The following is a 14,674-nucleotide window of genomic DNA, read 5'->3' as shown; positions in this document are numbered from 1 at the left end:
TGGCTCAAGTGTCCCCTTTCTAAAATCTTTCCTTGAAATTCAATATGATGGGGCGGTTACAGTATCGGGGCTCCCACACTCAATATAATACATAAGGACCAAGAAGTATTAATGATTGTGTGAATTTTGGTCTGTTTACCCAGTAGTGTGCAAATGTGAAGTTGGCGCCTGATTTACAATCTCTAAATGGAGGTGTCCTTGAATTCATTATACAGCAAATTTACAAAGATGTGTGTCACGCAAGACAAAGTATTTGCAGCTCAGGACACCCAAATACATTGTGTTATTGTCAGGCACATTGCACAACAGCTACGCTCAGCTGCTAATCACAGGATTATTCCATCGAACTAAGACTATTAGGTGTTCCACATTTAAATGGTGTCTTTCACACCACAGGCACGCTTTGTGTAGAATCATCGCCTCAGAATTGACCTTTTACAGTCTACCGTATTCAGGAAGGAGCTGGAAAAATTCATGTGTTGCTCACCGGCAGGATTTTTCCTTTGGTTGCAGATGGACTACAAAGGGCAGTGATGTTCCTAATAGGAGACGAGAGAACAGCTTCTGTTTTTTAATGACTACGCGGGACCGACCTCGGGGTATGAACCGCAACACATGTTTGTGTTCATTAGTTTGCATCGTATTGACCACTCTGATCAGAACAGTTACAGTTGTCTTTTGCAACAAGCCAATATAAAACTAAATTCATTTCAGACACTGCGTCGAAGCGCTTGTTGAAGGGCGACACGTTGCTTGCTTTGAGGCCAAATGAACCTGCAGCGCCCCTGTGACTGGACTATGGATGGATATCTCAAGCCGTTTTTCCCGTGTGGCGGAATGTTCAGGTGTGTATTGACTGCCGCATATCGTAATTTGCCTAATGTCATGTGATGTTATACTAAATGCAGTGAAACTTCCAGAGTTGTTGGTCGACGTCCGGTTTGTTCAGACTTGAAAGCTTTTTTTCTATATTAGTTCAGTTGAGCAAGACAAATTGGTACGGTCATGAATTGTATCCAACATTGTTTTAAGTAATATTAAATTGCTACCTGCCTATTTGTAATTTTCTTATCTATTTGTTGTGTAAACTGCCCCAAGTCGCCCGAGAAAAACAAACTCATCTCAACTCAACCATCCTGGAATTTGTAGATGTTTTGGTTGTTGAATAAGTGCCCAAAATGTGTTAGGTCATTTTAACTAAGCACAATGAAGTTTATATCGGTCGTGGTATCTGTGTATGAAATTGCAAACAAAATGCTGGCACGTGCCAAATTTAGCTTGCCATTGTTGTGAAACAGCCAAGTCATTTCTCAAGATCTTTTCTCCGTGACCTTTTGTTCAAAACACGTAGCAGGAAAAAGACGACAGAGGTAAATGCTTAACTCAACGAAAAGAGTTGAGCTGCTGTGAAAAAAAATTCCCTCTCGATGAACTCATATCACATCGATATCATACTATTGGTCAGTCGATTGCCGAGGTCATAATGCTCCAACACAAACTTTATCGTGTGAGCATTTTCAAAGTTAGTAGTTTATATCAGTGCAGTACGCCAAGCTTGGCTGGTTTCTGTCAATGTTTAATTTCTTCTCTCCTGAGGGGCGGAGAGGATGTTAGCAAATAGACCAGCGCAGCGTTCCCTCCTGAGAGAAGCTTTAAACTGAACACTGCTCTCATTAGTTACAGATGCAGACACCTGCCACTCAGCGGAGACTGACACCGGAATAGTTTCGGCTCCTTCGCTTCACACTTGAGGAATAGCTCAGAGTCCGTGACAGAAATGTAAGCTCGCTGGAATTCAATGTACTACCGGGGACAGTGCCCTTCACTGGAAGAATTAACCACATCTGCTGCCTGAGGGACTCAAGAATGCATCTGTTGTTGAAGGTACTTTGTAGTCCATACTGCTTTCTTTTCTGTATTTTAGATGTGATAATTATCACCCGTTTGGGATTTGAAACTACGTGTGGAACTTTGCAGCTCGGGAGTCTTTACAAGTGAGTCAAACATGGCCAACACTGCCGTGCAGCTCCTCGGTTTCTTCTTGAGCCTGCTCGGGTTCGTGGGAACTTTAGCTGCCGCTCTGCTTCCACACTGGCGCAGCTCCGCTTACGTCGGTTCAAACATCATCACGGCCACCGCCTACATGAAAGGCCTGTGGATGGAGTGTGTATGGCACAGCACGGGCATTTATCAGTGTGAGCTGTATCGATCTTTACTGGCACTGCCGCAGGACATGCAGGTACAGTACTGCAAATGCAGCTTGTATGATTCCTCATTAGAATAGAGGTGAGAAGAATCATGTTGCGTAAAATGTCTTCCCTCCTCTTCATTAGGCTGCTCGTGCTCTCATGGTGCTCTCCTGTGTCACCTCCATCTTGGCAATTGTGGTTTCTGTGATGGGGATGAAGTGCACCTACTTTGCCCAAGGCTCATTAATCAAGTCCCCCCTAGTCATGAGCGGAGGGATATGTTTTCTCTGTGCCGGTTTACTCTGCTTGACCACGGTATCCTGGACCACCCATGATGTCATCACAGATTTCTATGACCCTTTCCTCCCAAGTGGTATGAAATATGAGATTGGCCTGGCGGTGTATCTCGGCTACGCGTCGGCCTGCCTCAGTTTGTGCGGGGGACTGGTATTGTGCTGGAGTAGCAGCGGTGAGCGGTCCCGGAGGCGTCCCCAAAGACAAAGGAGTCAGCCTTTATCCCCTCCTCCTTACATTAGTAACACCTATCCACCGGCTCCTCCATACAATCCTCCAGAGGCTCTCAAGGGCAATCGCGCACCTTCACTTTGCTCGGCCTCCAACAGCGGCTACAGACTGAATAATTATGTTTAACATCTGCGTGCTTAACACCAGCACACGTAAGCATTTCATGCAACTGAAAAACACAGCACTGGAGGCCAAAAACAATCAAGTGAACTTTTCTCATCGCGCTGCAATGTGGGTAAAGTACCACTAGGGAGCGACATTTATCAGTAGATAGAAATTGTTTTGTACTGTTGGAACGTTCACTTTTTTTGTCTAGTATTTATATTGGAATACTATGCGAAAGACAATGCGACTGAATACTGCATAATAGTGACCGTTTTAGGAATACTTTGTAACAAGATCACATCAAGAAAATCATGTAAGATTTGTTTAGGTGGTTTCTTTAACCACGTCATTGGACAATATCCATCTTAATTTGTTTTATGCAGATCATTTGTATTATTTAAGCAACATTTTTTTTTAACCCATATGTAGTGTTCTGCCATGAAGCAGTCATTAGCTGCTCAAGGAACGCTCCCAATTACACTTTCGCTGTGTGCAATGTCAGGCTGTCAGCTGCATAGCAGCTAAATTATGGAACCTGTCATAACATTGTCGCTAACTGCTGTCACACCAAGAAAATTTACATGAAGGAGTCAGTATCGCTAAACAGTGGGGCATTTTATTTCAAGATTTTGCTTATAATTAATTCAGGCTTTTTTTAACACATCATGATCCTGTATTTTTACTCTTCACTTAAGAAATAATGTAGCACAAGTCTTTATTGAGTCGTGGTGGGAGAAAGCAGGCCCGACCGACCAGTGACAACTGCTTTTTTTTTATGATTTCTTCAGAAATCTGGATGAGTTCTGCGGTTTTAACAGCCCTTGACAGCCTCCCAAATGGGATTCTCAACAAATGAATCCACTCTAAAGTCCATTGTTCATCCAGTTTAACAAACTTATAAGAGTGACCAGAAAATCACCTGTATGCATTGTAATCGGTTTATGTTTCTAGTCCCAAATTAAAAGGAAAAAAAATCTACTTTATTTGTCATGCACACACACACACATGAAATTTGACCTCAGCATTTGACCCATCACAGCAAGGACACACTGAAGCAGGAGGTGACTTTTAGTGTCTCAAACGAGTGTAGAGGGGATGTTGTGGGTGGATGGTCTTGAATCAGCGTCGCCACAGCGGCAGGCAACGATCACAGCTGCCCGATTACTGACAAATTCTTTCAATGGGTTTTATTAAAAGAGGTTAAAAGAACAAAATATGCCCCAAAAAGTGGCCCATCAAATTGTCAATATTTACACACAAATCATTTCAAGTTAACCATCTTATAACACGAGTACGACAAGTGCTTTGAAATAATTGAAACGAGCAAGGCCGGTCCATTATGAAAGAAGGCTGAAAAGTAACCAAGTGAGCACGATTTCGCCCATTGCCAATTTGATGTTCACATATTGGAAAGCTTTGGAGGAGAGGCTGTGCGTCACGCCACTCTCTATTAGTTTCTATTTTGGTTCTGCCCTAGAAGACATTCATCCAACAACATACCCACCCTGACAGCATCCAATAAACCCACCACTCCCATTCATCTCCACACCCACGACAAACCACCCCCACCTACCTTTTCCACTCTGTGGCTCGCTCACCATCTCGTTCTCTCTCTCACACACACACACACACGCACGCACTTTCCGCAGATGTGCCTGGGGTTTGGAGACTTAAAAACACTGTAAGATAATTGTGTTTGGACTTACAACACCACTACAAGGTGAAACATAACTTCTATCCATCAGGCTTCTTCTTTAATACAATTTGTGGGACCTTCTTATTCCTGTTTTTGGCTGTGGTTATCAACTCCGTCATATCCCACCGAAGAAAAAGGTGAGATAATGTTTTCAATTCATTATTTTCCACTACCGGAGCTGTTATGTGACATGTTGAGTTGAAACGTGGATCAATATTGTTTAGCCTTCCCTGAGAAATCGTGAGGTCAGGGAAAAGAAGGATCTAAGTCTGGGATCTGGTTATTGGGATGCGGCACAACCAAAGCTCTAGATTAACTTTTCTATTCGCTTATATTCGACACACCAAGTTACGTTTGACTTAACTCATTAAAAGAAAACTATGAGGGACTTTGATTTAAAAGATACATATTTAATGTACCTGCAAAGGGATTTACATTTGAATGGCAAGATATATTTTATATAGCAGCTAATGAGAGTTCAAATCTTTTTTTGTGTGTGTTCATTTTGAGGCTCAAATAATGTTAAACTTTTTTTTTTCATATGTGAAGGCAAAATGAAAATTACTGTGTTATATAGCTGGGTTAATTTTCACTTCAATGGGCAAAAGAGATGGTAAATAATGTGCATCATATTGTGTAAAAAAATATGCACTATAAAAATAAAGTTGTATTGTATAAAATATTGAAAGAAGGCTTTTTATTAATTTTAGTATTTCTCAGATTTTGTTATTAGTAATTATATACACAGGGCACAAATTAAGTGAATACATCCCAATAGATATTGGAAAATCTTTCCTTTTAGAAATATTTTCTTTGGCATCCAATAATGTAAAATACCCCCACAGAAGAGAGTCACTCGTCACTAAAGGTATGAAAATTGCTCTTTTGTTCACTGACAAATAACTGATAAATAAAAAGCTTGGTTTTTCACATTGGGTGTTATCATTTCTGACTGTGAAAATTATGCGGAATTGATGCTCACTTCTGCTGCGAAAATTATTATTCACGTTTCTACTACGGGCCATTTATTTTGACGGCACTTTTGGAACATGTTTGCGCTCCATGCTACTTATTAATAGACCTGTTCGACATTGTCTCAAATTCACCAAGTCGTCCTTCACAACAATTAAAGATGATCTCTAGCTTTGGACCGATTGAATTCAGAACTGCCTACCCATGTTTCTTTCTTCCATTTCTTTCCACGTAGTGTCGTTGTATTCTCAATGAGCACTTGAAGACACCGACCAAGATGACCATCCACGTCGAGGGTCTCGTGGCCATTGTGGTTTTTTATTTGGTGATTCTCTTCGTGGGCATTTGGGCGGCGTGGAAGAATAAGAATTCCGGCGTGGGTGATGGCGGGGACCGGAGCGAGAGCATCATGGTCGGTGGCCGGGACATTGGCTTGTTTGTGGGTGTATTCACAATGACCGGTGAGTAGACCCACTTTGTTACCATAGAAACAACCAATGGTGGTTAATATGTACCGTGTCTTGTTTTTTTTTTTTCCAGCTACTTGGGTGGGTGGAGGCTACATCAATGGGACAGCTGAATACGTCTACTTGCCCGACTATGGCTTGGCTTGGGCCCAAGCACCCTTTGGCTACGCTCTCAGCCTAGTACTGGGTAAGAGTTACACATGGGACGCTAGTGCTACTTAGTCCGACTTGAATATATTCCCCTCATAACGGCATCATTTATGACAGCACGGCTGGAGAAATAATATACAGACGAACTTACGCACTACTAGGAGTTGGCCGGCCTTAGCTCACGGGAGCTAGCTTCTCCATTTTGAAAATAGCCTCGCAAGTATATCCGCAATCATATCCATACTTTTCCCTCCTTCGGTCATTGTGGGTTAAAAAAAGCAAGAATATATTTTAGATTTTCAAACGTTTGCCGGGTAAGACTGTCTGGAGTCAATTTCCGCACCGCGCTGTCCTCTTATGCGATCATCGAATCACAGCACACGTTCGCACAGAAGTCTCACTGTAGCCAACCCGTGATCTGATTGGCTATCGCAATTGTCTATCAACTGTGAGAGCCCGTTGACTCACACAACATAGATGCCCGCCAGGTAGAATCTGAAGGCTCTGAGAAAAACGCGCAAGCTAGCTCGTGGCTAGTGCCTCTCGTTGTGGCATGCGAAGCACCTTGACAATGCTGTGGGCTATATTCCAGCCACCAGGGGCGTTTATCAAAAATATAAATACTATGTTGTGCCTGATAGTGAGGCATGTGGCTACCATTTGTACCAGGCCATTAGTTAGTAAGGCGTAACTGTTTTGTCAAATCCGATAAAATACACATTCCGAAATGATCTGTAGTGACATCCTTTCTCATTTCTTCCAGGTGGCCTTTTCTTTGCCAAACCCATGCGGTCCCGTGGCTATGTCACAATGCTGGATCCTTTCCAACAACTCTATGGAAAGCGAATGGGGGGTCTGCTTTTCATCCCTGCTGTCATGGGCGAAATCTTCTGGTCAGCAGCCATTTTATCTGCCTTGGGTAGGTGGTTTCTTCATGCGATCTATATCACGTAAGGTACATCTGCCGTGCAACAGAATATTGCTTGTGATTTTAACATACCCACTTATAAGTAGATTTGTGAGTGAAATGAGACATATTTTTTCGTGGCATTTTTTGTTATGCGGGATGCCTTGGCTGAATAAAAGTTGGAAAAATAGATCAGGACAAGTTTGCTTTTCACAATATTGTCCCACAGGGGCCACTCTGAGTGTGATCGTGGACATAAACATCAACATGTCAGTGGTGATCTCAGCCCTGATTGCTATCTTCTACACCCTCGTGGGAGGACTCTACTCGGTGGCTTACACAGACGTAGTTCAACTCTTCTGCATCTTTGTGGGTTTGGTAAGTTTCACCATCAAACAAAGTGGCAGAATTATTTTTTTTATTATTATTGATTATCAATGAGCTGTTGCAATATTTTCATTCTATGTCATGTGACCATCAGTGGATCAGTGTTCCCTTTGCGTTGTCCAATCCTGCCGTGTCAGACATCATCGTGACAGCCAAGGAGGCAATCCACCAGTCGCCCTGGCTGGGGAAGATTGAGCCTGCTGACAAATGGCTGTGGGCAGATAATTTCTGTTTGCTGGTAAGTTATACGTGTCTTCGGGAAGATCAATCATGCAAACCAGTAAATCTGTCAGTGTTTATTGGTTTGATGTTTATTTTGAGGTGGGAGCAATTGCAGTTACTTCATGTGATAAAACTTGAAAAGACGTCAATCCAATTGTATTTCTGTTTCTAGATGTTGGGGGGGATTCCCTGGCAGGTCTATTTTCAACGGGTTCTTTCTGCCTCTTCAGCTACCTACGCCCAGGTCCTTTCCTTCCTCGCTGCTTTCGGCTGTTTGGTCATGGCAGTTCCCTCCGTCCTCATTGGAGCTATCGGGGCATCCACTGGTAAATACACACTCCCATATCTGCGAGGGCTTTAGTTTGCCTTTGTCGGCATTTAAACGCAGGGATTCGCAAAGGATGGAATGAGCGTTTAAGTTAAATCACTTTGATTGTGTCTGGGGAAAATGAATGAACTTGTATGGATGTAGCTCAAGGTTCATGTTGCTGTTCTTGAGATCGCAAACTAGTTTTTCACCGGATCAATTGTGCTTCTGCTGTTTGCAGCCAACCTGCTCACTGCATCTTAAAAATGATTGTCGATACCAGGTGTGGGCAAACTAAGGCCCGGGGGCCACATGCGGCCCGTTAAACGTTTTAATCTGGCCCGACGTACTTGGAAAAAAATTAAATGAATAAACCTTGTGAATGTTTTCTTTTCTAAATATTGTGGTTTTTCAAAGACATATATATTGTTGGAATGCTTTTGTTCTCTTTCATGAAAAATTAAATGTATTTTTTTTTTCTCCGATGAGGTGAGGTCACCAAAACACTCCATCCATCTGCTCCTGGTCCGGCCCCCCTTTCAAATCCATTGTGGCCCGCCAATCAAAAAGTTTGCCCATTCCTGGTTTATACCAAGCCCTCTCAATTTCAGGAAGAACATAAACGTGTCCAAAGCGTTCAACAAAACAATTGAAACATCCAAGAACCTTCATAAAAAGAGGTCATTTTAATCAAAGGGAAAATGATTCCTCGTAGGGTTGTTTACAGCATCCAAGCTTATATCGGATGTGTAAATGTAGACGCCTACTGCGACTCGAGGGTAAACAAACAGCAGAAGCATCGGGCCACGGCTAGCACCGAGCCATCAGACCGCGTACATTTAGTGAATATTACATCTGAAGACGAGCTCATTAATCTGGCCCATCTGAAGCTGTTTCATGTACTGTATAGACTTGCAGTATTAATCATCCTCTGCTTGTTTGGAGAATGTACACCTCGAGAGAATAAAGTCATTTTTGAAAACATGGCATAGAAAATATGTTACATGCTGGACAAGTGAAGAAAGTCAGATAGCAATAGTGGGAACAGAACCCAACAGAACCTGATACAATAGCACACTCAATCTAATATTAGACCCTCAAATTTGTCTATTTAGAATATATGATGTACCGACTACTCCATCTTCATCTCTAGACTGGAACCAGACTTCTTATGGGTCGCTCCCTCCAAAGGATAAGGACGAATCCGACATGATCCTTCCAATTGTGCTTCAGCACCTCTGCCCACCTTACATCTCCTTCTTTGGCCTGGGGGCAGTGTCGGCTGCCGTCATGTCATCCGCAGATTCTTCCATTCTCTCAGCCAGCTCCATGTTTGCCAGGAACATCTATCAACTTGCCTTTCGACAGTCGGTAAGACGGCAACCTGTTTGTTACAAATTGGCGCATTTTGCAATTGCATCAGTAAAATGTTCATATAGCAGTTCCAGTTTAACGTTTATTTAATTTCCTCATTCATTATGTTTGATAGAGTAGTCAAATCATTGTATATCAATCGAAACGATTAGCAAAGACAAACAAATATCTCATCCAGCATTTGATGGATGGAGATTCCGATCATGCTTTTCTAATTATCCTCTAGGCCTCGGATCGAGAAATTGTCTGGGTGATGCGTCTCACTATCTTCGTTTTCGGAGCCCTCGCCACCGCCATGGCTTTGTTAACAGGAACAGTATACGGCCTGTGGTACCTGAGCTCGGACCTGGTCTATGTCATCGTCTTTCCTCAACTTCTTAGTGTCCTTTTTGTCAAAGGAACAAATACCTACGGGTCGGTGGCCGCCTACGTCTTTGGTCTTTTGCTACGAATTGGCGGAGGTGAACCCTATTTAAAACTTCCGCCCTTTATCTATTACCCTGGATGGGTGATCCAGGAGAAGATCCACCACCTCACCGGCGATGCAGAGTATTTTGTCCAGCAGAGATTCCCATTCAAGACCGCATCCATGCTGGCTTCCTTTTTAGCAAATGTGACATTCTCCTACCTGACAAAGTACATATTCGAAAGCGGCACGCTGTCGCATAAGTACGACTTCTTCGACGCTGTGGTCTCCAAACACAGCAAGGAGATCATGGACAAGGCCACACTGGTGAGCCACGATAATATCATCCTCTCAGAGATGACGCCCGTCAAACAAGCATTGGGTGCATCCCTCGCCGCGACCTTCACCAACAGAGAGGTCCTAAGCAATGATGAAGGCTCAAGTCCTGAGGAGTTTCAAGATGAAAACTAGGCACAACATCAAGAACATTCACGACTGCCACGCTAGGAGTCAACGCAGTAGAGCTCTGCGATGGCTTCTATTTCATCCTACGTATTTTATTTAATGCTAATAATGTTAAAGGAGGTTCCCAAAGTCAAGAATGTTTCCAGGACTGGTCGTTCCAGATTGGCTGCTTCAAAGGTAAGACTTGAGCCTCAATTGGAGATTGGAACAATCTTCTGGGTCTTCAATTCTAATGGTCAAATGGCTAATTTCGGTGTTAATGATGAGGTGTTGTTTTGCTGTCTGTAATCATGTTGTGTGTAGCAGAGAATATTCCACAAACCAAAACGTATTGGTCGGTTTTGTCCTCAAGAGCTTAAGCTTCTAGTGTGGTGGGTACCAATCATGACGGATCCTTGCTTGACTTTGGAATATCAGATGCCTCCTTCGATTGGATTTTCCTTACCTCAAACCTGAGAGTTGACTATTGACCAGTTGAGTCATGCATCGTGTTATGTTTTAAAGGAATATCTCATTACAATCATAGTTAAGTGCCACTACATGTGATCAAAAGGAAGATTATGATATATTTATGATTAGAATTTAGGTGGGTATTGAGAATAGTGTCAATACCATACCAAGGAATTGTCTTTGTCTAGTGTTGTGTAGACATGGTGTGTCAGAAAACTTCCAGGACCGGCGTCACAGAGCATATATTTCCAACTCGCACTAAAGTTTACCGATTCAATGTCAACGAGAAGATCAACCCGCAAATCTGGTTCAAGGACAACTAATGAAGAAAAATCATTTCAGGAGTCCGTCTGTTTAACTACTTTGAAGGGGAAAACCAAGATTGGATTTGGACTTTATCTTTTGTACCGCCAGTCCTGCGAAATTTGTGACACACGTATTATATGTTCTGTTTACCAAGAGTCATTCCAAAATACAGTGCTGTGCAAAAGTCTCAGGCACCATTTCTGTGTTGTTTTACAAATTTTATCGGGAGAAAAAAAAAGTGGCACATCACAATTTTGGCTACTTTCTGATTCATGGCCTCTTTGTGATTCTATCCATTGATGGCATTGTTGGACTAAAAATTAAATAAATTCCTGTTTCTGCACCTTTGCTCACCACTCCCAAGCAAAAAACATGACTTGTTCCATAGAACAGTCTTCTGAATACAGAAATATGAGTCAGACTTCTCTGCAAAATCCGGCGAGCAAAGGTGTTCAACAGCAAAATGATTGCTGAAATTTAAAAACTTTCGCACAGTACCGTAAAGAATACCAACTTGTCCTAAGTTCCATTTGCATAGAGTAAGTTTATGAATAGAGCAATAATATTTTTCGTACCGGTATCCATGTTGTACAGATATATGTAATATTAGCTGATGGATTTTCCTTGTATTCACGCTGCTCTTAAAACACCAGATATCACATTTGCAGTAAAACCTCGTCCAGACCTCATATGAAGAAACTCATAACCAAAGTCGATGGTTAGATATGAGATTTCATTTAGTCACCAAATAAATGTCTGGTGTTCAACTTTTCTGTGAATGACAAATAATGTACGTGATATTTTTCATTATAAATGTTTTTGAAATATTTCAGTCCTTTGTTAGTGTATGATTGCTTTGTTTGACGCCGGTTGTAAATCCTCCCAAATATCTCTATTTGGTAAATAATGAGGCATAATAAAATATTATGCTTCATTACATACATGCAATATTTCGCTGTTGAATTTGTTTTTTTAGTTTATTTTTCAGGGCTTTTTGGAGGCTTAGAATACGCTTAAATCGTCATACTGCCGTCCATTTGTGTCTATGCTGAACAGAGCATTATAATATCAATAAAATCATGCAGTAATGCAATACTGCAGCCTCCCCCCGCCAGCGTTGGGGATGAAACAGACAGACTGACATTTTCTTTCAAATTGCACGCAGTGACAAAGGAGTTTTTTGTGAAGGATGAAAACAGCTTCAAAGGTTATTAAGGCCCAAAAGCAAAAGACTGAAATGAAAGAATCGAGCACTGTCAAATTGTGGGGATGACGCACGGAACCTCTTTGCAATCGCAGACAGATGATTTTATTGATAACATTAAAACAATATGTCACTTCCTCACCATGGTTAGGAACTGATATATTGGACATAAAGTCAGATATTTAAGTGTATCAGACGGACTCTTCTTATTAGAAATATAACAGTTTGTCACTGCAACGTGGCTTTCCTTCGACCAGTCTGCCACTGCAGGTTAGCTGAGACAGGAAAAGATTGTTTCTCCTGCAGGATTGTTTGTCAGCACTTGTCATCATTGATCCAAACAGGCCATCAATTAGTCCTCAGGATACTTGTTTAATGATGTCTGGATCAAGGTTGATTGTACGGGGGGGGGGGGGTGCGGGGACACACAATAACATGTTGGACTTATTTTTCCATTATTAAGCATCGCTAATGTTTAGGAACATGTTGGTTTTTTTTGTTAAGTTAAACTTAATTGGTTTTCTTGTTAGAAGACTCAAGAAGTTATTATTATTATTATTATTATTATTATTTTTATTTTTATTTTATTTTTATTTATTTATTTTTTTTTAAATTGGTCCTGTTGTTGCCGTCGCTTACGTATATGTCTCCCGTGTTGTCCTTTGCTGGTGTCTTCTATGAATATTGTGGGCCCAATTAACCAGCAAAGACTGGGTTACACGCCACCACTTGGTTAAAAAAAAAATAAAAAATCTGTCAGAGTGGGAAGGTGTTGTCACTTCCATCCGTGGTACAGTTCAGCCAATACGAAGCAGTGCTGTCCGCACAATCCCATGATGTCTCTGAAAATTATGAAAATGATGCAACACCACTAGGAGTGATTCAAATTGGGAAAAAAAAGTCTCTGAGAATATTGCGGGATTTTAAAAATACTATATTCTTCAATTAATAAGCCTGAGAAGGCCAAACTCAACGAAAAGAAGTAGGTTTTGACTCAGAAAAGCTTCAATGATCGGTCTTTTTGTGTGCTAAGTGTACTGTACACGGAAAAAATAAGATGCATTAAAAATTCAGTTTGTTGACATTGAAATTACAGATGACTATTTATGCATACACTGTGTATAAATGTAAATTTGTGATCATATGTTGTCGGTCAAATAAATTATTTTGCAGACTGAAAATGTCTTCACTGTATGTACATTTGACATATTTCATCGAATCTGTGTACAAAGATTCCGACTGCTTCTACTTGCTAAATTGTGTCGACAAATACCTTTACAAAGTGAGCTTGAAATTTTACTGGATTTTGAGGTCACTAAAATAGCAGTACCAGAATGTAATTATTGAATTGATTATGAATCATCAACTTATTCTATATGGTACAGACCATTCAATAATAATAATATGCTGAACTGAAGTCACGGACAGAAAAAAAAAAAAAACGTCACCTTTTTTGCCATGTGAATCCAGTCTTCAAATTAGTGGCTGTTTGGGCAAATGCTTAATTGCTATTTAAAGAATCATTAAATAAAAATGTAATGACTTTCAGTCAAAAGAAAAAAATGATTTTCAAAAACATTTATATAAACATTCAAACGATGTAACCAATCCTTCGACTGTAAAGTAGTTCAGTTGGAAGTGCAGGATCTCAAATCCTTGCAGCGAGCTGAGGCAAAGAATAGCCATTAGTGTAACTGTCAAAGAAACCTGCCACAGCACCAAAATGATTTTTTTTTGCCTGCAGGTGACAGACGTGAAATTGCTGCCATAATATTGAAATAGCATGTTAAATGTTGTAGCTAGGCCCAACAAAATGGATCAGTGGGCAACTGGTAAATGGGGGCACGGGACAATTCTTCGCCTTTGTAATGGCTGCCATGATAGAAATTCAATTGAATACCGCATTCTCTCGTTTTATAAAGAGGCCCTGATACAAAGATATATTTGCAAGAATTGGTGTGCTTGAGTAATTCACGGCTTTCTCACCACAATCCTTTATCTGAACTCCTTGATAGTCAAGTGTATTGAAAATCTCTCCGCTTTTTACACTCAGAGCAAAGCCCCCCGGGCTTCACTCCTATAACTCTGTCCTTGTCGCGACTTCCCGTGTGTTTCAAATGACAGTTCATTCCCTGAACATCATAAGCAGCCTGCATGCATTCAGCCCTGCTGCTCATGATTTATTCTCACTAAACGGCAGAAAATACAGTGTGTTATGTACAATTGGATCTTTTATCTTTTAATTTCATGCATAATGAGCCTGCATTATGAAATGTTTGAGGATTTAATAACTAATGTCACGAGATTTATTCATCTGTCTGTCTAAAGTATAGACACTGAATTGAATGAAGCGCGTTCTTCAATTTTTTGTTGGTGTGCAATATTAGATTAGATAAAGCCTCTTCTTGTCTCCAATTTCCGCAACTTGTGTCATCACTTCCTTTCCTTTCCAGCAGCCATTTGCATATTCAGTCGTTAGCTTCTGATAATACTGCGCAATTTGTTTCCACTTCAACTATGATATGTACCATATTTTCCGGAC

General features: G+C 41.1%; 2 protein-coding genes across 3 annotated transcripts; both read left to right on the top strand.

Annotated features, from left to right (window-relative positions):
* Nucleotides 1-363: 363 nt before the first annotated feature.
* On the top strand, nt 364-3,797 carry LOC148323573 (claudin-14-like). Of its 2 annotated transcripts, none has more exons than XM_088315123.1 (5): nt 364-599; nt 715-845; nt 1,684-1,884; nt 1,978-2,239; nt 2,334-3,797. In XM_088315123.1, exons 4-5 carry the CDS (start codon nt 2,006-2,008, stop codon nt 2,838-2,840), a joined length of 741 nt encoding a protein of 246 aa, XP_088171249.1. In that variant the 5' UTR covers nt 364-599; nt 715-845; nt 1,684-1,884; nt 1,978-2,005; the 3' UTR covers nt 2,841-3,797. The 2 variants fall into 2 exon arrangements, with proteins under 2 accessions (XP_088171249.1, XP_088171248.1); XM_088315122.1 differs by having other exon boundaries at nt 1,678-1,884.
* A 147-nt stretch (nt 3,798-3,944) lies between these two features.
* Nucleotides 3,945-13,307, top strand: LOC148323572 (high-affinity choline transporter 1-like). The gene is made up of 9 exons (XM_088315121.1): nt 3,945-4,652; nt 5,723-5,948; nt 6,028-6,141; nt 6,868-7,023; nt 7,241-7,389; nt 7,493-7,636; nt 7,793-7,946; nt 9,081-9,298; nt 9,528-13,307. Exons 2-9 carry the CDS (start codon nt 5,765-5,767, stop codon nt 10,176-10,178), a joined length of 1,770 nt encoding a protein of 589 aa, XP_088171247.1. The 5' UTR covers nt 3,945-4,652; nt 5,723-5,764; the 3' UTR covers nt 10,179-13,307.
* Nucleotides 13,308-14,674: the final 1,367 nt, after the last annotated feature.

Source organism: Idiotropiscis lumnitzeri, chromosome 14, assembly GCF_059441095.1.
Source record: "Idiotropiscis lumnitzeri isolate Australia: NSW breed Sydney's pygmy pipehorse chromosome 14, RoL_Ilum_1.0, whole genome shotgun sequence".
In the NCBI taxonomy this organism is placed as follows: Eukaryota; Metazoa; Chordata; class Actinopteri; order Syngnathiformes; family Syngnathidae; genus Idiotropiscis; species Idiotropiscis lumnitzeri.
The sequence above is the reverse complement of the archived record's forward strand: the minus strand, read 5'-3'. Positions and strand labels throughout refer to the sequence as shown.